This window comes from Sylvia atricapilla, chromosome 11 (assembly GCF_009819655.1).
Source record: "Sylvia atricapilla isolate bSylAtr1 chromosome 11, bSylAtr1.pri, whole genome shotgun sequence".
In the NCBI taxonomy this organism is placed as follows: domain Eukaryota; kingdom Metazoa; phylum Chordata; class Aves; order Passeriformes; family Sylviidae; genus Sylvia; species Sylvia atricapilla.
Genome location: NC_089150.1, coordinates 6,412,760 through 6,425,047, shown reverse-complemented (window position 1 = coordinate 6,425,047; position 12,288 = coordinate 6,412,760). Strand labels below are relative to the sequence as shown.

At 47.1% G+C, this 12,288-nt stretch overlaps 1 protein-coding gene across 26 annotated transcripts in view; it reads right to left on the bottom strand.

The window, feature by feature from the left end:
• Positions 1-12,288, bottom strand: part of MAGI1 (membrane associated guanylate kinase, WW and PDZ domain containing 1) — a 336,522-nt gene that overhangs the window by 278,712 nt on the left and 45,522 nt on the right. Inside the window, exon 1 of one of the 26 annotated variants that reach the window (XM_066327236.1) lies at positions 11,972-12,191. The exons of the other annotated variants lie outside the window; for them this stretch is intronic. Within the exon in view, the coding sequence (XP_066183333.1) occupies positions 11,972-12,080 (109 nt within the window). The 5' untranslated portion in view covers positions 12,081-12,191. Of the gene's footprint in view, positions 1-11,971; positions 12,192-12,288 lie in introns of those variants that run through there. 26 annotated transcript variants of the gene reach the window in all.

The following is a 12,288-nucleotide window of genomic DNA, read 5'->3' as shown; positions in this document are numbered from 1 at the left end:
AAAGAAGTAATAGAAAATTAAAAGAAGTTGAGAGGTGGAAAAAAAAAATCCACAAACCAACAAAACACACAAAAAAATCCGCACTGGAGAATTTCACTGTTTCACTAATTTACTCACAAAGTGTGAGAAAGACATAAATAACCAAGGAATTTCCCATTTGCAGTGTGAGAGGACATAAATTCCATTTAAGGACATAAATTCAAGAATATCTATACACAAGCTGCTGTCAGACCAGTCACATGTCGTGGGCAGAACAATGATCTGATCTTTGGAATCACTTTTACAACAAGTGTGTGAAGGCAACAGCCTTAGGAAAATATGAATGCAATGCAAGACTAAACCAAACAAAACGCCTCACATAATTCACAGCTAAGACTCTGCCAGCACTTCACTAGGTGAATGAAATTAGCAACCTGACAATTAGCAAGAAGAATAAATTCCCATTAAAAAAAAGCAAGCAGAAAGGAATTTTCAATTGCATCAATACAAATTTTTTGGCTTCATACACTTGCTGTTGTTAGCAGTGCAATATGTTTACCCATTTCTCTATGGGATATAAAAATTCAACTTGCTACGCAAACAAATCACTGAAAGTCTTAGCAGATTAGTAAACGTCAGATCAAATTAAACCACCTCCTGGACTATGCAGGGGCTGTACAAATTTATCAGAGCCTCACAGATTCTTTGCTCTCTTGACATGAATAGGTCAGAACAGCCCAGAGACAAAAGGCAGCAAGATCAGAGGACTGAAAATGCACAGTTTTGGAAGGCCACTTCTTTGCCAGGCCTTGTTTTACCATTAAACTCATTCGCAGAGAGAAACAGTTTTGGAGATGGAAAATGCCTCGGGAGATGGGAAGCAGCAAGAGACAGGAGCTCTTCTGAAAAGCTCTGTCAGGAAGACAGGAGCTGGGCAGCCCACCTCCCAGGCTTGAAGGCTTCAAGCTGTGGCCATGCAAAACATAGCAGGGAGGTTTGTAATCTCTCTTTTCTGCAAGTGATCTGAGTGTGTTACACAGTAGGGACACATCCCTCAAGCTTTGCTGTTGGAAGATTCTGCAGAGGGAATGTAAAGCCTCTGGGCTCCAGCAGCCTTACTTCAAGACAGAAAATGAGAAAGAAAGAAAGGAAAAAAAAATCCCAAAAAACCAAAACCCAAAAAGCAAAACAAAACCAAACCAAAAAAAAAAAAAAAAAAAAAAAAACACCCACAAAACCATTCTGCCTTAAAAAACACCTAATTAGGATGAATGATGAGATAACCCAAAGCTTGTCCTGAATTGTGCTGGCTCTCCCACCGACAGACAAGCACAGGAACCCAGGAGAGCTGCCAGCAATGCTGCAGCAGGGAATAGCAGAGTATCCAGGGATCCTCACAGGGAAACTAGCCCATTCCCTCCCAGGTGTTTTTGTCACCAACACATTTTGCCAGCAGGGACAAAGCTGCTGCTGGAAAGAGCCCTGAGCACACCAGAAGTGACCCCAGTCAGTATTTCCAGGCTGGGCTAACACTTACCAAACTGAGCAGCTCACCTAGTAGTGAGATTTGCAATGATGAAAATACATTAACCCCTTCTGCCTGATGAAGAAAAACAACTTTCCTGCCACATTCCTGCCCAGGCAAGGGGCAGGTAGCACTAACCCAGCTCAGCACCCAGACCTCCCTCTCTGCCTGTCCTGCTGCAGCTCAAGTGCCTAGAGGCTTTCGCAGCATCTGCAAGAGTTCCAGAAGGATTTCCAGCCCTTACTCAGCACGTGGCACCTGCTGGGCATGTCCTCTCCTCTCTCCAGAGATGTGTCCTTGCTGGCCAGCCCCTGGTGGCTCCAGGTTCCAGGGAACTGTCCCAACGATCTCATTCTCTGTGCCTCCAGGAGCACTCCCTGCAGTCAGGGCTGTAAATTCCGACCTTGCCCTTGCCCACCAGTCACCTGGGAACTATTTGCATTGCCCAGAGAGATGATTTGGGGTGGGGACTGACATTTCTCACCAGCCTTTCAAAGCACAGAACAAAATCTCCCCGAGTGCCCCCAGCAGGTCCCTGTGAGGATCTCCAGGACAGGCAGGTGCAAAGCAGCAACACAGAACAAGTTACAGCTGAGCTCTGCCAGGTTTTTGAGCCCATGCTTAGCTCTGGGAGACACAAGTTTTCCCAATTTCAGGAGCCTTACAGCCCATGGACGGGCTGGTCCCTGCACCAAGCAACAGGAGGCTTTGAATTGAAGGAATTCACTGAAGGCACAGGCAGAGCAATCCTTACGGGGATGATGTGAGCCATGAGAGCCCTCCAGATATGAACTTCCTCCATTTACATCACATTGTAGCAGAAGTTAATGACTCCCAATTATATGAAGTGCTTTTTAAAATCATGGAACAATTAGTTCCAAAAAACAAGGAAGTATCAGCGACTTGATTTCTCATTAAGAAGATAAAATAATAAACAAGAAACTAGTAACTTGCTACAGATACCAGAACACACACTGTTTACAGAAACAATTGTTGTGTTTCTGTAGGGCAGGATCATCTTGTGCTTTTTATTTAAGGAACACAATGGTAAAGAGCACAGAACCATTATTGCACGGAAAGCAACCATGCTTGGAGGGTTGCTTTGCTTTTTCAAAGGGAAATCAGGAGCACAATAATGTTTTATTGTTATTCTTTCAGAATACACAAGTGAACAATATATTGCATGAAAACAATTCCTTGTAAACAACTTGAACCATAAAAGCAAACAATACCTCAAGTAATAAAAGGAGTTTATATCCTGAAAGATCAATTATTATTTTGCCTTGTTGATATGAAACAGCATAAACTATTTATTTGAGCTCAAATCATTTAGGAACTATAACCACAAAGATCTATAAGTAAAGATCATGGCACAGAACCAGAACCGTAACATAAATATTTAGGCTTTCAATGCAGCAAAGAACACACACAAGTTCTTAGCAGCGCTAGGACAGGATCAGAGCACTGCCCTTTCTGGCAGCCACCTAACAACAGCCAGGGCAAGAATTTTACTATTTTCTGAGAAGCAAGAAATTGAGGAGTATTTCCTTTTTTTTTTTTTTTTTCCTAAAAGACAGAAAAAATGTCCAACAGATTTTTTTGATAAAGCCTGCAGCTTGTAAACCTGATTTCCAAAAATATAAGCTGGAGCCAAAGTTGACAATGGCACTGAGTGTGCAGACACGGGCCAAGCTCTGCCCTGACAGCCAACAGAGCAGGAATTTCATCAGAGAGAAACCCAATCTCAATCAGTGATGGAGAGCCAGCCCTCAATATGGCTCCAAAGGATGGGGAGAAGGAGCAAACAAAGAGCTGCAGCAGCCACCTGGAGGATGCACCTTTGGAAACTCTTCCCAGACTCACTCACTCTCCTCAAGCCTCTCCCTTGTGTCCTAGGGAGAAGGCAAAACCTGCCCAGGGTTCAGCTATGCTGTGCAAGTTTAACATTCCTTACCTGCTGCCTTCTCTCAGTCCCTCTCTCTGTTTTGGGGTCCCCAGGCAGAGACAGATGAGCTGCTGGCAGAGGCTGTGTCATGGGGGCTCCTCTGCTCCATACCTGGGACACTGAACATGCTCCCACCTCCCCCTGGCCAGGTTTCAGCGGGGGGAAAATCTCTTTTCTTCCCTGAAAGGAGATTAGGGATGTCCCAGCAGTGGATGGATGAGCTTTATCCAGGATCGTTTCAAAGCATTTCAACTCAAAAGGGGATAAAGCGATGAGCAAAGCACACACAGCTTTAGCTTGTTTTAGCAACTAACTCTGAATCAACCCCCAGGAACAAAAAGTCCTTTGGAGCAGAACTCGGGACATCTGGGTCCCATTTCAGGTGCTGAGAAAACACACCTGCGAGTTTGCTTGTGCCTCAGCCTCACATCTACAAGGAGCAGCTGTGAGGACCTGGTTTATTCCTTGTTTTCCTTGCCTTCCCCGTAGCCCATTTGGATAATGTACAGCCTTTTACAAGGCGTTTTTACAATACCTAAGACAACAGGACCTTGACCTCTATTAGAGCTGCTAAATAGTATCACGTTGCTTGCATCACTGTAAACCCAGAACTCAGGCAAACAAGGAACAGCTCCCCAGTGACTGCCAAAAAAAAAGTCTCTAGTATCCAAACAGTGCCAGCGACAGAACCAAAGCTGCTAGAGTTGAGATGTGAAACCTTACAGATCAGAAAGGAAAAAGGGCAGAAGGATGAAAAAGGCAGGCTGTTTCCCCACAGCTGGAAGTGCACATTTGATTTCAGGGACTACTGCTTCCCTGGAGTTGAAAGTTGCCAGAAATCTTGCATCAGAATCTGATCCAGTCTCCATACAGCCTCCTTATGTCATCCTCACTCCAGCACTAAACCCACAGTTGGCTGAACAGCCGCTGCTCTCCCAGCTGGAGGGATCACTGTCCCCATTGCATGGCAAGATCTCCTCAACACATCCATGTTACACCTCAGGTGAAAATCCTACACCAGCCAACTCTTCAAAAATGTCCTATGCATGCAAGACACTGGTGCCAAACTGGGCAGACGGCTGGGATGGGGACCAAGGCTCCCCTGAGTGCCCGTGCAGTGCCTGACATCCCCCCAGCCAGCTGGGGCTGAGCTGGCATGCTGCTGTGCATGTCCAGACACACAAACGCCCATTTTTAGCATATCTGCCTTGTAAGTTATGCCACTCGCCCAGGTCTTCCCAATGTGCAAATATACCCTCTAATTGAGCTGAGTGTTGGGGGGAGTAGAAGCAGCTCAGTCACACTGAAATAGAGAACTCAAGTCCAGTATTCCCAGTGCCTGGGACCCAGACAAAGCTGTCAGCATGAGCACAGCTAACACAGATGTGATCTGCCCCCTTCTCTCTTCAGGCCTCTCTGGGTTCTCACAGGAGCTGTGGTATGAGACTGGTTCACTTTACTTGGAAATTTAGCACAGGTTAAACTACCTGAAAAGGCAACAGGAGGGCGGCCTGGGGGATGGAGTAATGCAGGGGTGGGGTAGCCCTGAGCAGGAGCTACACACCTTCCCCAGGGCTCACTGCCACCTCTGAGCACAGCCGGGAAGTGACATTGAGCATGGGGCATCTGGTGACACCAGGACAGGACCTGGCAGCTTCGTGCTTTACCATGAAGCAGGGAGAGGTCATTGTACAGCTCACAAAATCATAAATTCAAAGATGTTCAGCTGAAACTGGGTCTTCCTGTACAAACCCCTGGCAAAGCAGCCTGACAGGCCATGCCAGTCACCATCAGAATGGCTTTGGCCTCTGTCTGCACAAGGACTTGTTTTTGGGGTCACAGTACAGCTCAAGACTCCCAAATGGACAGTCACAGGTCACTGGAGACAGAAAATGAGGAACTTCCAAGAACCCTGAACAGCAAAGGTGCACAGCACACCTCCACTTACAGCTTGCCAAGAGCAAAATCCATGTTTCCCTGAAGAAGCTACTTGCACTTCTTCAGGATTTTTTGCCTTTTAAAGTCAAACAGCGCAGTGAACAAAGTTTTATCAAGTGCAGCAGAAAATAAACTTCGAAATATAATCGTAGGCACTTGCAGCAGGAGCTTTCAAACAGCCAGGCTGCTCAGCATGCCAGACTGCTGCAACCTCCCTGGTCCCAACACACTCAGTTCTGAGCAAATGCAGCACTGAACTTGTCCTCAACAACTTCAATGCTGCCAACACTGATCATTTTCACACATGTCTGATGCATTTCCTAAAAAACCTCAGCTCCTGGAGTCATGCGATAAAGAAACATGGGCTTTTATTAAGGAAAAGGCTTTTAGATCATCTTTTTGCCCAGGAAACAAGAAAAATGAGCCTTTACATTACAAAATTGGAAAAATCCTAGAACAAGAACCCTTCGACAGTTACTGCTGCTTTAAATCTCAGGGGGAGTGGGCACTAAGTAAACTAAATGCCTTTTTTATTTTTTTTTTTTTGAGCTTATCTCACAAATTACATTAACATCTAAGTTGTTTGCTTGGGGATTTTCCCCCAGAAATTCGTGCTGTGAGTTAATTCTGAGCAGTGAATAAATTCAAGGAAATTATGTGCTTTCTACCACTCCTTCAAGGATGTGAAGCAAGGTGACATGAACAGAACAAACTCCCAATTATACCTTTAGTTCCTCCTGTCACTACAGAGTGCTCTATCTTTCAAATAATAAAATTAAAAATTAAATACAATCTGGAGAGCTCTAAAGGCACAGACAAAAGGCTCCATGTTCCACTGTAAGATCTTCTGCCCCAAACTCTCCAGATCCCCCAATTTTTGAGATGAAACTGCCACTGAAAACCAATGCAGCATAGACTGGTAGCACCTGCCAACTCTGAGCCACTCCAGGAAGAGATGTTCTAATAAAATTAAGGAATACTAATAAAAAATAAACCTCTTTGCCCCTTCACCAGATTTTTCTCTAGCAGGTCCCTGAAGACAGAAACCTGAGATGAGCTCTGATGGACACGGGTCACTCCCATGGCACCAGAGAGGGTCACAGAGGTCCTTATCCAGGATGGCTTTGGTGTGGGGAAAGAGAGATGTGCATGGCAGCACTGCCATGAAAGAATCCCAGCACAGGAGAGCCCCAGTCCACACCAGGGCTGGTGCTGAGCCGGTGTTTTAGGAGGTTTTTTGGGAGTCAGTTCTGCCCAAGCTCCAAGGAGGCGCAGCCTGAGTGACGCCAGTGCCCCTTCCGTGGGGCTGTGCTGGACCCAGGCCATGGCTGGGACCCCTTTGCTCTTCTCCCACCCGTTCCCTGGGCTATCACACGGCAGCAGAACCCACAGCTCAGGCTGGACCTGCCACCCTCCTGCCCTGAGCCCAGGGAACCAGGTCAGCACAGCTCCTCCCTCCTCGGCGGCCGGTCACTCGCTGGCTGCGGGCAGGGAAGGACCAAAGCTCCTCCACCATCTCCTGGTCCACATCCGAACCACCTCCAACGCTGCAGGACACTCTGGGAGAGGCGGATTGGAATCCTCCTCCTCGTCCCATGGGGCGACAGCAGCGCCCAGCCGCCCGCAGCGACGGCCGGGCTGTCCCCAGAGCACAGGGTGGCTCCGGGCGCTCCGTGTCCCCGTGTCCTGCCAGCACCCCGTGTCCTCACGTCCCCTCCTCGCCCTGCCTCATGAGGATGTTCCTTCCCGCCGCTCCCAGCCTCGGCCAGCACTAATGGGCTCCTCTGCAGATTCCGCCCCGCGTTCATAGGCACGGAGAAAAGCGAGTTTTCATTCTAAGCAGAAGTGGCAGCTTCTAATTTAAGACTATGCCATTTGGCCGCCGGGCACAACAAAAGCTACCTATTGCCCACGTGGATGGTCAGGCAGCTCTAATGCCATCTCAATGGGCAGCTGCAAATAAAGGTGACCGATTCTCAACTCACTGACCCTTTGCTCCTAACCTCTGCTGTGGGGCTCACTCCCCAGCAGCCCGGATTTAATTCTTATGGGTGAAATTCCACTCACCCCGTTAATGCCATCAACCAGCTGCTGGGAGCAGGAATTGCATTAAATTATTTTCTCTGCAGCCAGACTGTCCGTGAGAGCAGGCGGAGAGGAGGCAGCCAGGGGCCAGAATCCCACATCAGATCCCAAACAGGGCTTCTCAGCTGCTTTTTAGAAGTGCCTGCAGTCTTCCCTGGCTACGTGCACATGTATTTATACATGCATGCACATGTGCAGGTTGAGGCCAAGCACCTTGTCACTGAGGTGAATAGCAAGTGTCTTGTCTGCATGTCACCAGCCCCGCACACCACGGTCACAACTGGTGGGGTCCACAAGCACCGAGGGCACTGCTGCTCTGCTCCCCAGGACCTGCTGCATCCCACACTGCCCTGTTTCCTTGCTGAAATTCATGAGGTTAAAGCCTCACACTCGCAGGCACTGGAACCCAGGCTGACCCAAGCACAGTTTCACTCCATCAGGAAACATCCCCACCACCCAGATCCAGAGCATGATGAACACAGCTTGATCTGGTTTATGTTTCAACCTGCTGAATTGCTAGAATATGTTTAGCTGTTATACACAGCCCCCAGATCCATAATCCCACCCTCAGCAGCTGTTACATTTGCTGTGGTACTTACAACAGATGTTACAGCTCCTTAAAAAGGTAAAACAGTTGAGACTTCCAAAATCTTCCAGAATTGGGGCTGGGAGGGGGTGAAGCAGAGCCCAACCAAGCCCTGCAGCCAGCTGCATGCAGGCTCAGAGAACCAACCCTGGATGCAACAATGCACATGGAACAGAGCTACATCACAGCCTAGAGCAGTTTAAGGAACTTTCAAGTGTTGCCATAGTGGCATTAAAAAGCTGTCAGCTTCCTGGGAGACAGAGGCTGGAATTCAGTGTTTAAAGGATGATTAAATGTAAGTGACTTAAATTATACATTCCCGTTGCTGGAACTGACACCATTTAAAACACACCATCTATTCCCCATTTCCTCTGACACTGATTACTACCCACTAAAAGATGAGCATTTTCTTACAAGCAGCGAAGTACCAAACTAGAGATTTATGAATTGGAGATAATTAAAAGGTTTTGCATTACAAACAGAGTAAAACATTTACATTCCATGGGCCACCCGAGAGCATTTAAAGAGTCAAAATGGACATTTTTTACCTGAAAACCTGTCTGCTCTCTATCAAGCCTGTTAATTGAGGCACGGGAAGCTTGCAGCTATTTTACAGCAGATTCACAACCAAACATTTGCTGAGCTTCTGGACAACCTGGGAACGGACCCATTGTTAATTCTCCCACATGAAGCTCTGTGAGCTGAAGCTCCATTAAGCTGACACACAGAAATTATCTGTTTCTCCTTGATAAATCCACAGAGTGACTTGTGAGCCATTACAGTTCAGATTTCACAGGCACGGAGCTGAAGGATTTTCTTGGCTAGCAATGATGGCACTTTACCAGGAGCATGAAGAAGAAGCACAAAGGATCACCCAAGGCCACAAGGGCATGGAGAGTCTCTTCCCCATCCACCCAGAGCACCCACGGCCCCTCTCAGAGGCCAGTGTGATCAGCCCCTGTTGGTCCAAACTCATGATCTTGTGCAGGATGCTGAAGTCTCCACCCCAGTGACAATTCACGTGCAGGGAATTAACACCTCCACTGTGATAGCAGGTGCTGGAACTGCACATGAGCGTCTTAGTAACTTCAAAAAAGGTCTTTTTAAAATGACTTTTCCCCCATTCCTGGAATCTGCAAGCTAGAAAACGCAGTATTGATCTCACTGCCTGGCAGAAATATGATAAGAGACTAATTGAGCACAGAGATCTCAGGGAAAGAATCTCCAAGGAATCTTTTGATTTGTACAAGGACCCTTACAAAATGAGAGAAGAAAATTAAAACAAAGGGGAGGAAAAAAAGGCTAATCCTGGATCTTCCCTGACAGCTTGCTTTTCCCTGCACTCACAGGAGTGCTGAGCATTGTAAACTCAGAATAGAAGAGGCTCCAGGATACTGGGAGGGGAACTGTGGCTGCAAGCGTGAGACAGGGGAGAGGATCAGCAATGCGACTGGCAGCAAACACAAACAGTGACTCAGACACACAGCACATAAACAACGCTGCAAGAGCTTTTGCAATTGTAATTCAAACCAAAATAAACAAGAATGACAGTCAAGTACGAGGAAAGGGAGGATGACAGTGATGGGAGGGGGCTGTGGGGACTCCATCACGTTCACATCTGTTGCTCTCAAAGCATCCCAAATGAGCAGCTCCGGAAAGAAACCGAGAAGGGAAGATATATGGGACAGCAACAGCTTCTTGTGATCTACACCCGTGCTTGAAGGTTTCATGACTGCACTGAGAGCAGAATTTATATCCCAAAGCCATGCAATAGCCTTCTACACTGCTACTGGTTTTGACCCCTGGCCCCTGAAACCAAGTCTAGCAACAGAAATAAAAAGTCCAGCTTGGAGGGTTAATGAGTGAAATAGACCCTGTGCAGTGGGTGGATGGACAGAAGGCAACAGAGGGGGAGAAATCACACCATCAGCAAGAGACACTGCTTTCACTGCTCGGCAAATCCTCCAGTCAAGCAGATTCACAATTTCTTTTGCTCTTGCTTCATTACCTCCTAGTGAGAAACTCTTCCCCAATTGCACCTTGAATATTTCTTTCAGGCAAATCAAGGTATTTTTCTCCAGTGGGAACTAAGAGCTAATGATCATCCTTTTTTACAGAAATCTTTAATGCATCAGAGAATGTGTTGCCTGCACTCAGGCTTATATTTCCAAATACAGCTCCTTCAGCATTCCAGCCTCATTTGCTGAGCCTCCCTCCTCAGTGGTTCATCCCCAGACCTGCAGCCGTGACCATTCTCCTGCCCTGCACTGCTCAGCTCCCCTCGGTGCAGCAGGAAGGGATTACCAACCCTGCCTTACACACAGAGCTTCTGGAAGGATGACTCAGAGAGAGATTTGAGTCTTTTCCTCAAACCTCAGGAAGGTGTTGGACTGGCCAGGCACCATCCAGTACCACCCTGGCTGCTGCACTTGGTCATCCAGCTCCTGCTCCCTCAGAGCCACCTCTGCATCCTCCTCTTCCCTATTCCTCATCACACTGGTGCCCTGCTGTTCACCAGGATGATCCAAATCCTGCTCCTAAGCCTTAGTCACACCAGCAATCCTTCTCACACATTAATGAATTACCCCATTAAAGAGGGAAGTTGGACAGATTTGCCTATTTGTTTTTAAGTCAGCTTTCTTTTTTTTTGGATCCCATCCTCCTCTCTGCTGTGAACAAAGTGCTCTGGAACTTTTTTGAGAAACCAGTTATACTCCTTTCTTTCATTTTCTGGCTCTTTCCTTCTCCTCCTTTTAAAGGTCCAGAGTTGGCTTTGCTTTGCTCTTCCCTCTCCCCCACACCCCTGGGGAACATCAATGGCAATCACCAGTGACTACCCAGTGTTCGGAGCACGCTGAGACTGGGTTTTCCTCATAATTACACCTAGAATAATTTCACCAAGTCCAGTTGGTGTGAATATTGGATAATATCTTCTCTATTTGGCAAAGTCTGTGCATGTCATCACCGTTACAGTGTTGGGAGGACTGAAGCAGAGGAAGCACAGGGCACGTCCACCTCTTTCAACCCTTCATCTCTCCAGCCTTTTTCTGCTCCTCTGTGTCTATTCTTACACATTCTACCTTTCTTTGCAAAAATTTCATCCAATTTAGAAGCTTTCAAATAAATAGTTTTTCCACTAGAGGGCACAAAGACAATTTCGCCTAAATAGAAACTGATGTTCGAAGGATTAGTAAAATAATTACTAACATCTCATCAAAGGCATCTCAAACTTCAGTAAATGAAGACTCTATAAATTAAGATGTAGTTTCAGCTCCCCAGGTACTACACCACCATAAAATGTCTCATAGAGACTGAAAATCTAAAAATCCCAAAGTGATGCTACTCTAACAAGATTTTCTATATCGCACTAAGCATTTTATCTGATGATTTCTATGTTTCCCCACTATTTCTCACTAGGCACAGACCACAACGTTAACACAGCAATGGAAACAGAAAACCCATCCTAGTGTTTTGTAAGTTGAATTTACCCAAATTTAGCTTCAAATCGATAATGTTTTTGTTTTCTAGCTCAAAAGAAGTTTTACATCAGCACTTCTGTTTGCAGATACTTTTGGGTCATGGTAAGTCACTTCCCGACCTGTCTTGGGTAAATTAAAGAGACTTCAGCCTTTGGCGCTCTTCTATTCAAACCAGCTTTTTCAGCTTTAAACCTTGTGTTGTAAACTTGCTACACGTTCTATCAGTGCCCATAACACACTTCACCAGCTCCTCAATAAGGAACGGTGTAAAAACACAAACTCCATGGGAATGCAATCAAGTCAAGCACTCGGCTACACAGACCCAACGAGCGGGACGACAGCGATAACTCCAGAGCATTAATTATGATGAGGGCACTGTGGCTCTCGAGGTTCATCAGCCTCCCCAGCCCCACAGCAGTCCCAGGCAGACCCACCTTGCTGGCTCCTGTGATCCCTGCATCCCAGGCTGCCGAGGCGATGGGCGAGTGCCCGGTACCCGCCCCGTGCACGGGCATCCACACGCAGCCCCACGCTCCCCTCCATGGCCAGCTGTCCCCTCGAGGTGCTCCCACTGCTCCAGCCCAGGGCAGGGAGGTTTGCTCTCTGCCTGTGGATTCCCACTGCCTGGAGGCTTTAGCTGGAGCAGAGTCAGCCCGGAGACTTTTGCTAATGGGAGAGGAGAGACAATAGCGATGCGCAGGTGCTTCCTCCCATTTAAAGTGTTTACTTGTGCAGCCCAACGCAGTGACGC